The sequence below is a fragment of the Pavona decussata genome, unplaced genomic scaffold, assembly GCF_977016875.1.
Source record: "Pavona decussata unplaced genomic scaffold, jaPavDecu1.1 SCAFFOLD_381, whole genome shotgun sequence".
Taxonomy (NCBI): domain Eukaryota; kingdom Metazoa; phylum Cnidaria; class Anthozoa; order Scleractinia; family Agariciidae; genus Pavona; species Pavona decussata.
The window spans coordinates 127930-140461 of NW_028145755.1; the positions used below are offsets into that span (position 1 = coordinate 127930).

The 12532-nt window shown below is 39.7% G+C and overlaps 1 protein-coding gene across 1 annotated transcript; it reads left to right on the top strand.

Annotated features, from left to right (window-relative positions):
- Nucleotides 1–81: 81 nt before the first annotated feature.
- On the top strand, nt 82–12529 carry LOC146451910 (uncharacterized). Its single transcript, XM_085098468.1, has 13 exons — nt 82–747; nt 2576–2715; nt 3445–3539; nt 4044–4117; nt 4932–5010; nt 5533–5639; nt 5847–5964; nt 6656–6714; nt 6809–6872; nt 7692–7835; nt 9050–9180; nt 9959–10082; nt 10159–12529. Exons 1-13 carry the CDS (start codon nt 461–463, stop codon nt 10273–10275), a joined length of 1539 nt encoding a protein of 512 aa, XP_084954594.1. The 5' UTR covers nt 82–460; the 3' UTR covers nt 10276–12529.
- Nucleotides 12530–12532: the final 3 nt, after the last annotated feature.

Consider the following 12532-nt stretch of genomic DNA (forward strand, 5'->3'; position numbering starts at 1 on the left):
ACGTGGAGGAAATTCTGCTTTTATGCGTCTATATCGCCATCTTTTCTTAATTTAATGGAGACAGAAAAACCGGTGGCCATCTTATTGCCATTTTGTTTTGATTGCTCCTTATAAATAATGCAAAGCATGAAGGAAAATGTAATTTCAATCTCATTTAGTTAATTTTGACGAACCAAGACCTCTTCAAATCAAAGGCTAACGTTTACGCAAAAAAATTCGAGTAAACCGCTTTTGTAGAAAAAGTTCAACGAAAGACAAGCTTTTCTCGGGGAAAAGCCACGTTTTTGGCGGGAATCTATCATCCAATCACGCGCCGTAAATAACGTCATTTGCATTTGCGGGCCATGCGTGCAGCGATTGAAAACTTGGATATTCCGGTTTTTGCCGACTGGAAATATCTGAATCTCTCGAATCTTATTTGATATCTCTGAATATTTCTTCCTATAAAAGTTAACCTACAATGCTATCCAGCGGGAATTTAAATGCTCTGTGTGTTTTAGCAGGAATTTTGATCGCGTCCAAGCTCTGTTTGTCCGTTAGCGTTGTTTCTGACGATGATTGTTTATCACGAGGGCGAAACTGCAGTTGGTGTTTGAGTGATGGAAATTGTGGATTTTGCGACAAATGCGGGGATCATTGCCACAAACCTGGAGCGATCCATTCACTAGAGAACTGTACAAACTGTGCTTCCTGTATTCCTGGGAATCTTGCCGGTTCAAAGAAAGGCTACGAGTGCAGAGCGGAATGGTGAGTTAACTTACAACACAAACGCAATTATTTTTCCACTTGCTGTTTCGATCACTTGCGATTTTGACTAACACCCCATTTTATTTCTCCTCTCAATGAGAAATAAATCTCTTATGCTCATCATTTTACAACTTGGTTAAATCAAAAAATGAATAAACGTTAATTAGAACAATTTTTTATAGCCTTTGGTAATGAATAACCGTATCAGCTGTGATCCTTACCAACTTGTTTGTTAAATCTCTCGATGGCGTGATTTTCATCTCACTTTTTTGTGAATCCTCCGCTTACAAGTTTATTTTGTGTTTAACGGTATATGTGATTTCTATGTTCCTTGGTCAAGATCTAATGACTGAAACATCAATTTTAGAGAACTTCGCGTTCCGGCAGATTTAATATGGTGGTCAATAGATAACTTCATCCAGTGGATAGATTTTATCCCTCTCGCAACTAAACTTTTAGAAATTGGCAAATTATATCTGCTGGACAAAGACTTATTCATTGTAAACGATTATGTATTCTTTGAATTGCTAGTTAGTCAGAGCTGGCATCCAGCTAGGGGAGAACCGGATAGGGTCCACCAAAAGGTGTCCTTTTCGCTGCTTCCGACTGTATGCAAGAGGACGGCAAAATTGACAATTTCAACATTTGGGGGAACCAAAATCAGACTGAACTGAAAGGATAACAATAATATTTGAATTAATAATAAAGCCATTATTATCATTATCATCATCATCATCATCATCATCATCATCATCATCTTCATCATCATCATCATCATCATCATCATCATCATCATCATCATCATCATCATCATCATCACCACCACAACCATCATCATCATCATCATCATCATCATCATCATCTTTGGGTTAAAGGAAGGGAGCACAACTGTTTGTTTGAAACTGTGCCATTTTGTTAAAAAAAAATGTACTTTTGAAAGAGTAAGGTCTTAAGACCTCCAGGTTGAGACACACTGTATGAAATATTATTGAGCGCCCCTCCTTGGTTGCCAGCACTCAGGTCTTTTTTTGTACACACCACAACAATGCTCAGTGCCCTTCTCTCTCTGGAGGGGTGGGGGGGGGGTTATCTCGTGATCTTCTCACCCCTCCTCACAAAAATACTGACACATTTGTACTCAATAAATAATTGTTGATCTTACATATGGCTTGTGATTCCAAGTTCTATATCAGACCTAACTTCCAAAATTGTTTTAAAATCTGTAGAGTGGCTTGTTTCAGATCATTACCCAAAAAAATCTCATGGAGAAGAGGGGAAAGGGGGGGGGGGGGGGGGGTGATATTGGAAAAATACCCCAAAAGGCACCAGAACCTCATTTGTTGGTATGGCTTGAATTCATTTTCATCCCTAAGGGATACCACTGTCAAATAGTTCCTGTAAATTTTTTGGCTGAATATTCCAAAAGATGTTGCAATAACTCTATCACCAGGCGTTGTAGTTTTTAGTGTCCTTTGCTGTACTACCTAATCCAAAATTTTGTTCCCTACAAAGCACAATTATGGTAAATATCTCTATCACTGTTGAAATGAGAGCTCATCTCCCCTGGGATGGAAGTGGGGGGGGGGGGGGGGGGAGAGGGTTTAGAGAAAATCACACTTCAAACTCAATTTCTGACCAATTTATTGGGTAAAGTAATCCATATACGCTGATGGGTACCACAAACATATATAGGGAAATTTATATGAAATACCCCCCTCCCATATATGGGGATCCATCCTTAATTGTGCAATACCCCATTAGTTTTAGCCGCAGATCTGATACTTACAAATGTTTTTATTTATTTATTTATTTATTTATTGTTTGCCAGGTATTATTATGAAAAATGCCCAGAGGTTGTTAGCGAACAAAAAACAGTCTATGTTGAGATAGCTCTTTATCTTATCAATCTCCATTCTGTGGATCTTAAGGCTGGAACTTTCCATGCGGACTTCTACCTTTATTTCAAAGGTATGTGCTGACGAATAAAATGAACTATAAAAAAATTTCAGATTCAATGCTGTTGATTCTCATACTAATCTCATTTGCCAGCTCAGGACCCACCATTTGCCAAAGGCCTTATTGACAGTCTACAAACTTTGTTTTCTTTTTAATAATTCAAAACATTTATTAGTATTATTACAATTCATTACATTGTGCAGTTCTAGAAAAAAAATCCATAAGCACCCCATGGAAGGCTATTGGAAATTCCTAAGGGGAGAGGTTCTGAAAAATGTTCCTTAATACTTTAATGATAAGACATGCTGTGCACATGGTCTCTCTCTAGAGAATGTCCATATAACTGCTCCTAATTTTGTTTGCTAAAATGTCTGTTTGTTTCTTAATGATGTTTTTGGCTGTTTTATCATAGTTCTTATGTTTAAGGTTTTTTTTTAGTTTTCCACAGCGTAACCATTGTAGATGGTCATTTATTAATCAAATGTTTAGTTCCAGAAAATATCCTAGCCTGTACTCCCCCTTATGGAATATTTTCTGTTTTGACTCCCCCTCCCTCCTCCCCCCAGGAAATTCCAATTTAGCTTCATACTTTGCTTTTAAAATTGTGACTTTAAAGATGCCCCTCCCCCTAGAATGGATTATTTCTGGAACTGCATAAATTATACACTAAAATATATGTATCACTCTGTGCGTTATTTCTGCAATGTGATAACAGTTCTGTAACCCTAATTCATTCTGTAGTACCAGAAGGGCAGACCATGTACACCAAACAGAAGTGTCATGATGGCCTCAAAGGAGCTTGCTTTGAACTGGTTAATGCCGCAGGACAAGCTGAGGTTAGTGTATAGGAAGAATGGTGTTTCACTGATAAATATTCTGAAAATGCAGAATATTTTCAGGCTTTTTTTTAGCAATTGCTGAAGTTGCATAATTGTATCACTTCCTGGAAGGGGGGTTGGTGGGGGGGGGGGGGGGAGGGGGTGGAAGAGGGAGGTTTTGCCACAAAAGTGACAGGGTGGTTGTCAAAGATGATACCAGAAATTTGACAAGTGAGTGTGGTTTAAACTAATTCTAACAAGTGGCTAAATTTCCTTCCATTTTTTTCCCAGTTTAAGATATGCTGACATACCCTTAAAATTGCTGTAATAACTCTACTAGCCCCGTAGCCCTGTGCAAATGGTACCAAATCATGAATTTTTAGCCCTAAAGTTAAACTCCATCACTTTCCATGGGAGTCTCCCTTGGATAAAGGGTTATCCTGTTTGCTTCTATTTTTCCTGATATCTTTTGCTTGTTGGGAGAATTCAGTATCTGATATCTTGGTGATATTTTTTTTATAGGTATCAAGCCATGAAGGCAAATACTTTAGAGTAAAGTCGGCTTTTAACTTTGCTGCTGACCTACAAGATTATCCGTAAGTAGGCCTTTGCATCTCTTGGTTTCCAAACATGTTTTTACTGCATGGTGGAGTAACCTAACAGGGGGATGGTACTCCTCAGGATTTTTTTTAATGGGTGGGGGGGGGGGGGGTGTAGCCAAATCCTCCAAACCCTGACCCTATTTTAGACCAAGACCATGTCTGTTTTTTTTTTTTCCACACTTTCAGACCAAACTGGTTTAAATTCATACCTGTTTTCAGGCCAAAATGGCTAAAAAACCACACCCTTTGGCACCACACAAACCTGTATATAGCTTATATAGAGGAGTAACCTGTGCCCCCCCCCCCCCCCCTAACCCTGGCCTTTATAATGGCCGGAGGATGGAAGTTTTTATTTTCTGAATGATTTTAATGAGGGAGCCCTGGGCGCTTCCCATTTAAATGTTCTGTTTGACCAATTGAAATGCAAATGGATGTGTGAATCAAACAAAAATTTTTCAGAACAAGTGGACGACCTCTGGAGCTTTTCCGCCTTTCCATTCCACCGTTTGAAGTTTACTGTCCCATTTGCAGAAAAAAATCATATTTTCATTTTGTTTTCTCCTTTGCTTATATATGCCGCTATAAAGAACGTTTTTGATGTACCAAGTTTGGACATGAAATTTAGGTTCTTAGCCTGGATGGAAAAAAAATCCTTTCCATTTCACAGGGAAATCCTCGGAATTTCCAACCGAAAATTTTGTGCTAAATGGAAAGTGTCACAGACCAGTCATCTTTTTGATCCATGTCCCCACCTTACGGTTGTGGTATCACTTTATAGACTCCATTCTGAACATTGTTTCTTGCACAGTTACGACAACCAAACTTTGAAGATTGTCATTCAAGACATGGAAATGACAGCCAAGGAACTCAGGTGGAAGGTTATGAAGGTAACACTCAGTCACGTGTGAAATCTTCCTCTGTTATCTAATATCTTGTGATTTCATATTTGAGAAGTAGAAAATTTCGTTTTGAAAATCTCTTGTGCGCATGCAAACTGTTATAACATCTGGAAACAGTTTTGCTTTTTCCTAAGGAAAGTTCGTTTTGGCAACAATTTCTCGTGTGCGCTGGGAAAACAAGGAAACAACATTCTCAAAATCATTAACAATGAATTAAGAAAACAAATTATGGAAATCACTAACATGAAGAAAGTTTGAAAATTTGATCTTATAAATTTTCAAAAAATTTGGTGAACTGTTCCTTTGAACTTCTCCAAGAATTGTAAATGGTTTGATAAGCTATATCAAACACTCGAAACATTGTTTCATCCAATTACCTATCACCGCGGAGTTAAGTAAAAAATACTATGTTACTTGAAACATTGAAATGTTTCCGCCATAGTGTTTCCCAGATTGCGGCAGCTTAGATTTGCTTCAACGAAAAAATAAATGCTATTATTTTGTTTTCAGCCTTCTGACATCAGCGACTTTAAATTCCGTGGCGGTGTTTCTCCTACACTAAACTACACTGGTTGGCTGTTTGATACAAACTCTTGGTCACAGATGGTTTATGAAAGGTGCGTAGCACATGCTTCAGACTTGCCCCTCCCATGTATTTCGCTCCCCTCCCCCACCCACGACGCATCGCTTCTCCACGCGAAAGGCAATTTTCGCGCGCGTTCGTGTGGCTTGCCCCTTTACTGTCCCAAGTCTGCTCTAATGTTCCACCATCGTCAACTGCGCCAAATATTCTAATACGAGGCACTTTATTCTTTATTTTTCAGATACAACCCATTTTTGGATCAGGGGGTGTCGCGTTATGAGTTTCTGTTTCACATGAGAAGACATAAGCGAGCCGCATTCTTCAAGATATTTTTGCCTCCCTTGTTTATAGCGCTTGTGGTAAGTCAGTAATGAACACGGTGAAGTGAAACGAAGAATGTTTGCTTTGGCGATGATTATTTGTTTGTTTTTTTATTGTTACGGGGCGGTTTCTATTTTAATTTAGCCAAAATTTTCAGTTCAACCGGTGAAAATGCGGACGACCTTTGGAGTTACCGACTCTACTTTCTCCGTTCCAAACGGAAAGAACGAAAATCAACGTTCCTCAGTTGCACAAAATTTTCATTTTCACTTTGTTGTCTTCTTGCTCTATAATTAATTTGCTACATTACGTAAGTTTTTTGTTTTGATCTAGCAATGAGATTGCAAGTTTACAACGTATGCCACAAAGCCTTTACTTTTAACACGGAAAGTTCCCAAAGTTTTCAAAGTATTGCATCGTCTACGCATGCAGGGATGGCGCTACAAGAGACAATTTTTAAAACAACAGTTTTTAACGCGACACAACACGGACGCAATTGTTAGCGCAACATTTTTTGCGGCAACGTGTAGTAGGCCGGAGGAGTTTGAAGGCAGTAAAACAAAAAAATGCAATGTGATGAGGCAACAAATTTCTTCGCTGAAGTTATCTGCGCACATGTGATACTATAGACTTTAACGCAACGATCCCTTAAAACTTGCTCCGTATAACATCACCTTAACTAACGCACGAAATGCTAGTTTTCTCATGGCATCCTTTCGTGATTTTCAGGTTTGTTTTTCATTTTCTATACCACCTAATGACGCGTCTATGAGATTATGGATTGACGGGTAGGTGTTCTTTTCGTAAAATACAAAACTTTTGATTCTGTAAGTATGAGGCATTCTGTATGTGTGTGACGCTTGCTTTTTCTCTTCATTTCAGCTCGTTGTTGGTGTCTGCTGTAATGTTTCATGCAACTGTTAGTGAACAAACTCCAGATACGCCGGTGAGTCCGGGCAAAAACTAACTTTGTGTTGCAAAACATACGTTTGCGAATAGGCCAATTCCGAGTTGCTTTCAACTCAATACGAAAGCAAGGATAAGTCCGCGGATGAAATGCTAAAGTGAAACCATTAATGACCCGATTTATACTTGTGACGATCATCCGTCTGGGACGAACTTGGCCCGGCAAAGAACGGTACTGCGTCTGATAATTCGTCTGTGTACAAATACAGGCTTTCAAACATCATCCGTTCACGGTAGTTCGACTTGACAGACGAACTAACGTGGATAATTCGTCTGGACGGATGATCCGGCCTTACCTAGTATAAATCGAGCCATTCAAATGAAAGCCACTGAGCAGTACTTTACTGTGGTGCTGTTTATTATACTGTACAAGGTGATTCGAGCCTGAGCTTTATAGTCTGTAGATGAAATCCTTAAGTGTGAACATTCAAATGAAAGCTACTGAGCAGTACTTTCCTGTGGTGCTGTTTATTTTGTTGCACAAAGTGGTTCTAACTTATAGACGAAATCCTAAAGTGTGACCATTCAAATGAAAGCTACTGAGCAGCACTTTCCTGTGGTGCTGTTTATTATGCTGCACAAAGTGGTTCTAACCTTTTAGTCTGGAGTGTGACCATTCAAATGAAGACCAATGAAAGCTACTGAGCAGTACTTTCCTGTGGTACTGAAACAGTTCTTTTCTGAAGTGGTGTTTATTACGCTTGGGTATGCCTATTTATTTGTGAATAGAAATACCGTCAAATACGTCCCTTCTTCTTTTTTTATTGCTTTTGAACTATTTCCCATTTCTCGTTTACAGGAGCTGACGTTAGCTGATCGTTTTATGGTTGGAGTTTATTGTTTTATCTTCGCATCGTTCATAGTGACAATAGTTATGTTGAGACTTCAACGAGAAAACTACTATTACTTTGCGGACGTATTTTATAGTTACACAGAGTGGATGGTAAGAGATGCTTTGTTATTGCGCTTGAAATCACGCTACCAACTGAAGGCGAAGCCGCACTACAAAAAATCGTCCCAATAACATTTTCCTTTCATCAGTTCGGAACACTAAGCTAGTTTGGGGCTTGGAAGGAAGGCAGTATTTTTTTTTTGGCTTGATTGAACAACATTTGAATTCAAGAAGAAAGATTTGCTTTCGAAATCAGATGGTTTTCGCGTAGTTAGTTCAACTCAGTGTGAAATCCTCGTCATTTGGGTCCCAAACAATCTTTTCTGCGAGAAATTTTTCTTCAATAATTTAGCTAGGGCTTAAGTAAAACGGGCAAGTTTTGTGAGTTTTACTGAAGTACAACTTCTCGCCATAAATGCTGCGTTGAAAGTTGCGATCATTTTTTGCTGGCATTACACACCTGCTTGCGCAAAAAATTTGACATGTTGTAAAAAGAAGTAATTTCTACTTTTTACAACATGACACTTTCTAAAGTGAGAGTTTGAGCTACACGCAACAGACAATGACAACTTTCAACGCAAAATTTTAGGGCATGAAGGGTTGCGCGAGAATGTTACCCTTATAACAGTACACGCGCCTTAACGTGGCTACCCAACAAACTTTTTTTCTTACAAGTTAGCCATAAAATACAAAACGACATGTTTTCAATAATTCGTTGTTGCGTCACTTGCCTCTTGGACTTTGCAAGGAGGCGTGAACGTTAATCAAATTCGCGTATCCTGATTGGCTAACTTGTAAAAGAAGTTTATTGGAGGGCCACGGTAAGGTGCGTGCACTCTGTAAACGCATTGCTATGTCTGAAGCCGAGGAAACATTAACTGTTGAGCAAATAAAGGTTTTCGAGATCATCTCGCGTGAAAAAAAAGTATCGGAGGGAAATATTGCTTCCCTGAAACATTAAAGAAAAGCCAAAAAAAGAAAGTTTCACGAACTGAAATTCGGTGCTGCCGAAACATCATGGTCTCCTTATTAAACTAAAGAGGGAACAACGTTTTGCCTTTGTGAGGAAGTAAAGTTGCCGAAGTGTGTGTGCCAATGAAAAGGGCTGGTTATAATTTCTCAAATTATGATGACAAACTCGTTTTTGGCGACTTTCACTCACGTTATATTGTATTTGCCAGCAAAAGTTCGTAAACTTCATTTTAAACGATATTTAATTGGATGACCAGTGATATATCTTTCTAATTGTCGTTATTTTTCTGCAGGTTTGGTTCACGGCTCCAACATTTTTTTTCTTTCTTTACTATGTAAACTTATCTCTGTACCACGTGCTGCTGTGTGAGCTGCTTGCCGCCTGCTTGTCACTCACTCTTAACAGATTTGTCTCCTGTCTCAAGTAAGAACTTAAGTTAATACTTTGTTTCGGTACTAAGGGCCTCTTCATATGAGCCCGGTAATCGGGCTGGCCCGGTAGGCGGGACGAATTTTGTCTTCTGTTCAAATGGGAATTTTAATCCCGGTTACCGAGATGAAAAATGTGCAAAAGGCCCTCCAAATACCCGTGGAACCGCTTTCCGAATTGTCAGTGACCTTACAAGCCATGCGCAGTTGAGAATGTTTCGTCCCGGACAGTCCCGGTATCCGGGCTTGAGTGTTCATATGAAAAAGAAATTCAGCTCGGTTACCGAGATCTCGGTAACCGGGCCAGCCCGCCTTCTCATATGAACACGTCGAAATTTTTGTAAAGAAAAGAGTGGCGAGGCGAGATCTCGGTAACCGAGCCAGTCCGGTCGACCGGGCTCATATGAAGAGGCCCTAAGGGCCTCTAACCGGGCTGTTCAAATGAGAATTTGAACATGTTTTTTTTACATGTTTTGACCTTGCTCTTATGTGACTGGCTCACCGCGTTATGGTGTTTGTTGTGATTGGTCAAATGCGCTTAACTTTACGACACATTAGAATGTACAGACCGGTCAAATTTTAGAAAGATTTTAAGTTTACTTTTCCTGAGAAAACTAAATTTGCAGCTTGGATAAGTAGGTACTCCACGTAGCCTAGGTTTTACGCGAATAACTAAGGTAGTTGACAGCAGTTATTGTATAATGCTTTCACAGTTTACATCTCTATCCTGGGGTCGATTTAATACCCTAGTTTTGTTGACTGTTTCTTTACAGATCGCGTTTGTTCAGGTTGCTCAGGTTTGATAGATTATCTGACATGAACAGTAAATCTCCTTTGGATGAAACAGTAACGAACAACGCAAGAGGTGATGGATACTTACAGCTAACACAAAATGAGGTGAGAAATAGTGATTATACAGATAGAGATGGCTGGGCTGTTTAGTGAAGATCACTGATTTTTCTTTTATCCCCAGGGAGCGGATCTACCCTCACATTCAGAGGCTTGCAAGCCATGTTTTCCTGGGTACCGTGACAACACATGCGAGGCGCCTTGTCCAAAACAACAACCAACACCGAACAAGAATGCTTAAGGACTCGACTATACTGGATATGAAAAAAAAAAAAGACATTTTAAATTCTCCGGACCTGAAAACCGGATATCTTTAACTTATTATGGATGAACGTATTGCTCCCAGAACACCGCAAATTTTTAAAAAGGCTCGAAGAAGCCACCAAATTGTTGCCAACGTGAGATGTCACTGATCTGCAGTGCGCTAATTCCTTCAATCACTGAAGGCTTCGGTTGATCAATATCTGAGGGACATGAGGCGCAGGTTTATGTTCCGGAATGGAAGTGACAAGCAGTGTGATTCACTCAAATTTCATGTGATTTTATCAAGCCTGTTGTTCAAGATCTCAGCGTAAACTATTGTCGGCAAGAACACATCACAACATCTCCGCGGTTTTGCAGAAGACTTTCCATGCCGCCTGCCAGTCGAGAAAAACTTGGCTGAGTGAAGGACTAAGATATTGTTCATACGACGGAGATTACGCAGTGCGTCCAATGATGTCCATGATTTTTCTTAGTGTCGAAAGTTTATCGCAGCGAAATTCGGCTAAGAACTTTGCGTGTGGAAAACGCGCATATGCAATGACTTGCACATATGTAACGATTGCAGCATGCATACTGTCGCAAAATGTCGCGTTTATAATCGACGGTGTGCTGTTACAAACTGATCATAAACTGTCCCTGGGCATCTCTTGTGTTGCGCATGCTCATGTCCTGGGACTGTTGCGGGTCTTTCCCATCACGCCCTGCGCCCCTGCTTTCCCGCTCATTCCACGAAATAAGTTGACCGGGTACAATGCAGTCACTACAATACGTTAAGAATGCTCTATAAACATTGTATCGTTTGAAGATACGTTTAGGAAGCTCTTCACAAACCAACGGCGAGTACAAAAACTGCATGCTTTAGATTTTAAAGATTACCTCGCCTATGGATGATGGGAAGTACCTAAGGAAGAAAGAACTGAATACGTCTGTTGTTGGTACATCGGAAAGACCCGTCTTTTAAATAAAGATAATTTTAAAAAGAATTGTAACAAGCTGAGAATACTGCACTGATTTTATTTTAATCAGATATAAACCTTATTTTACATTTTTCTTACAATCTCAGTTGCTATCATAACTTATACAGAACAGGGGAGCTACTATGTACAAGGTTTATGAATGCGTTGGACTGGAAGATACTCTTTTAAAATCTAGCAAAGCATACAACTGAAAGTACAAGACGAGCGATTGATGATTTCGTTTAAACGAGGAAAAAACGTAAAGTGAGTTTTGAACCCCTATCCTCGGCTGAGGCACAAGTCTTGATTCGTGTGATGTGGTGCCAAGTTTTGAGTCCGAGGATGAAATCCTCATGTACGATCATTCAGCTGAAAAATAATGAGCAACGCTTTTCCGTGGAGCATTTGAAACACAAGAGGGCACGGTCAAACTTATATTTTCCATTATGAGACCAATAAATATTGTAATATTAAGAGTGAAATCGCACGGATCAGATAAATTGATTTCAGCTAGTGTATGAAAATAAAGAGCGCATTTTTTTGGAACAATTCTGAAACAATTTTGGAACAGTCCAGGAATGGCAGAATACACAGGATATCAGTTCATAAAAGAACGCATTTCCTGCAATTCTCTTTAACCGAACAACCGAACCTCCTTCCTAAGGCAATTCCTCTTGCTTTGACTGAACTGTATTCTATTTATTTTGCTATCAGGAGCAGAATGAACATTACTATTCTATTCATTCTGAAAATAGAAAAGTCCCAAAAGAACATGAATGCCGTCTATTCTGAGTATTCCCATTCTGGAATAGTCCCAAACCAAAACAACGCGTCCATAGTCTGCTCTCTTTTGCACAACTGTGAACTCTCTCCAGTCAAAACAGCCACGCTGTAAACTAACTCCAATGTCCATCTTAGAAACCTGTCCATCCTTGGGATCATAGGGGCAGTGAGATTACATGGGAAAATCTCCATATGGCCCCATACATCAATAGGCCATTACCGAGTTGCTTTGAACCTCATAAGCGAGTCTTCGTGCAAAGCTTTTTATATGAAAATTAGTTTTGCTTGCGTATCAATGAAAACAAATTTTCAATGTGTTCGACGTCGAAAGAACGCACTCCTAATACAGATTGGAGTCGAGATTGTACGGGAAAACATTGAATGAATTGATCTTGGGAAGCGTATCTGGCAACCCCCGCACATTTTGCAGGGGCGGATGACCTTATCGCCAGCTTGGCCGAGGAGAGAGAGCCTGGGATCGAGATCATCGAACGC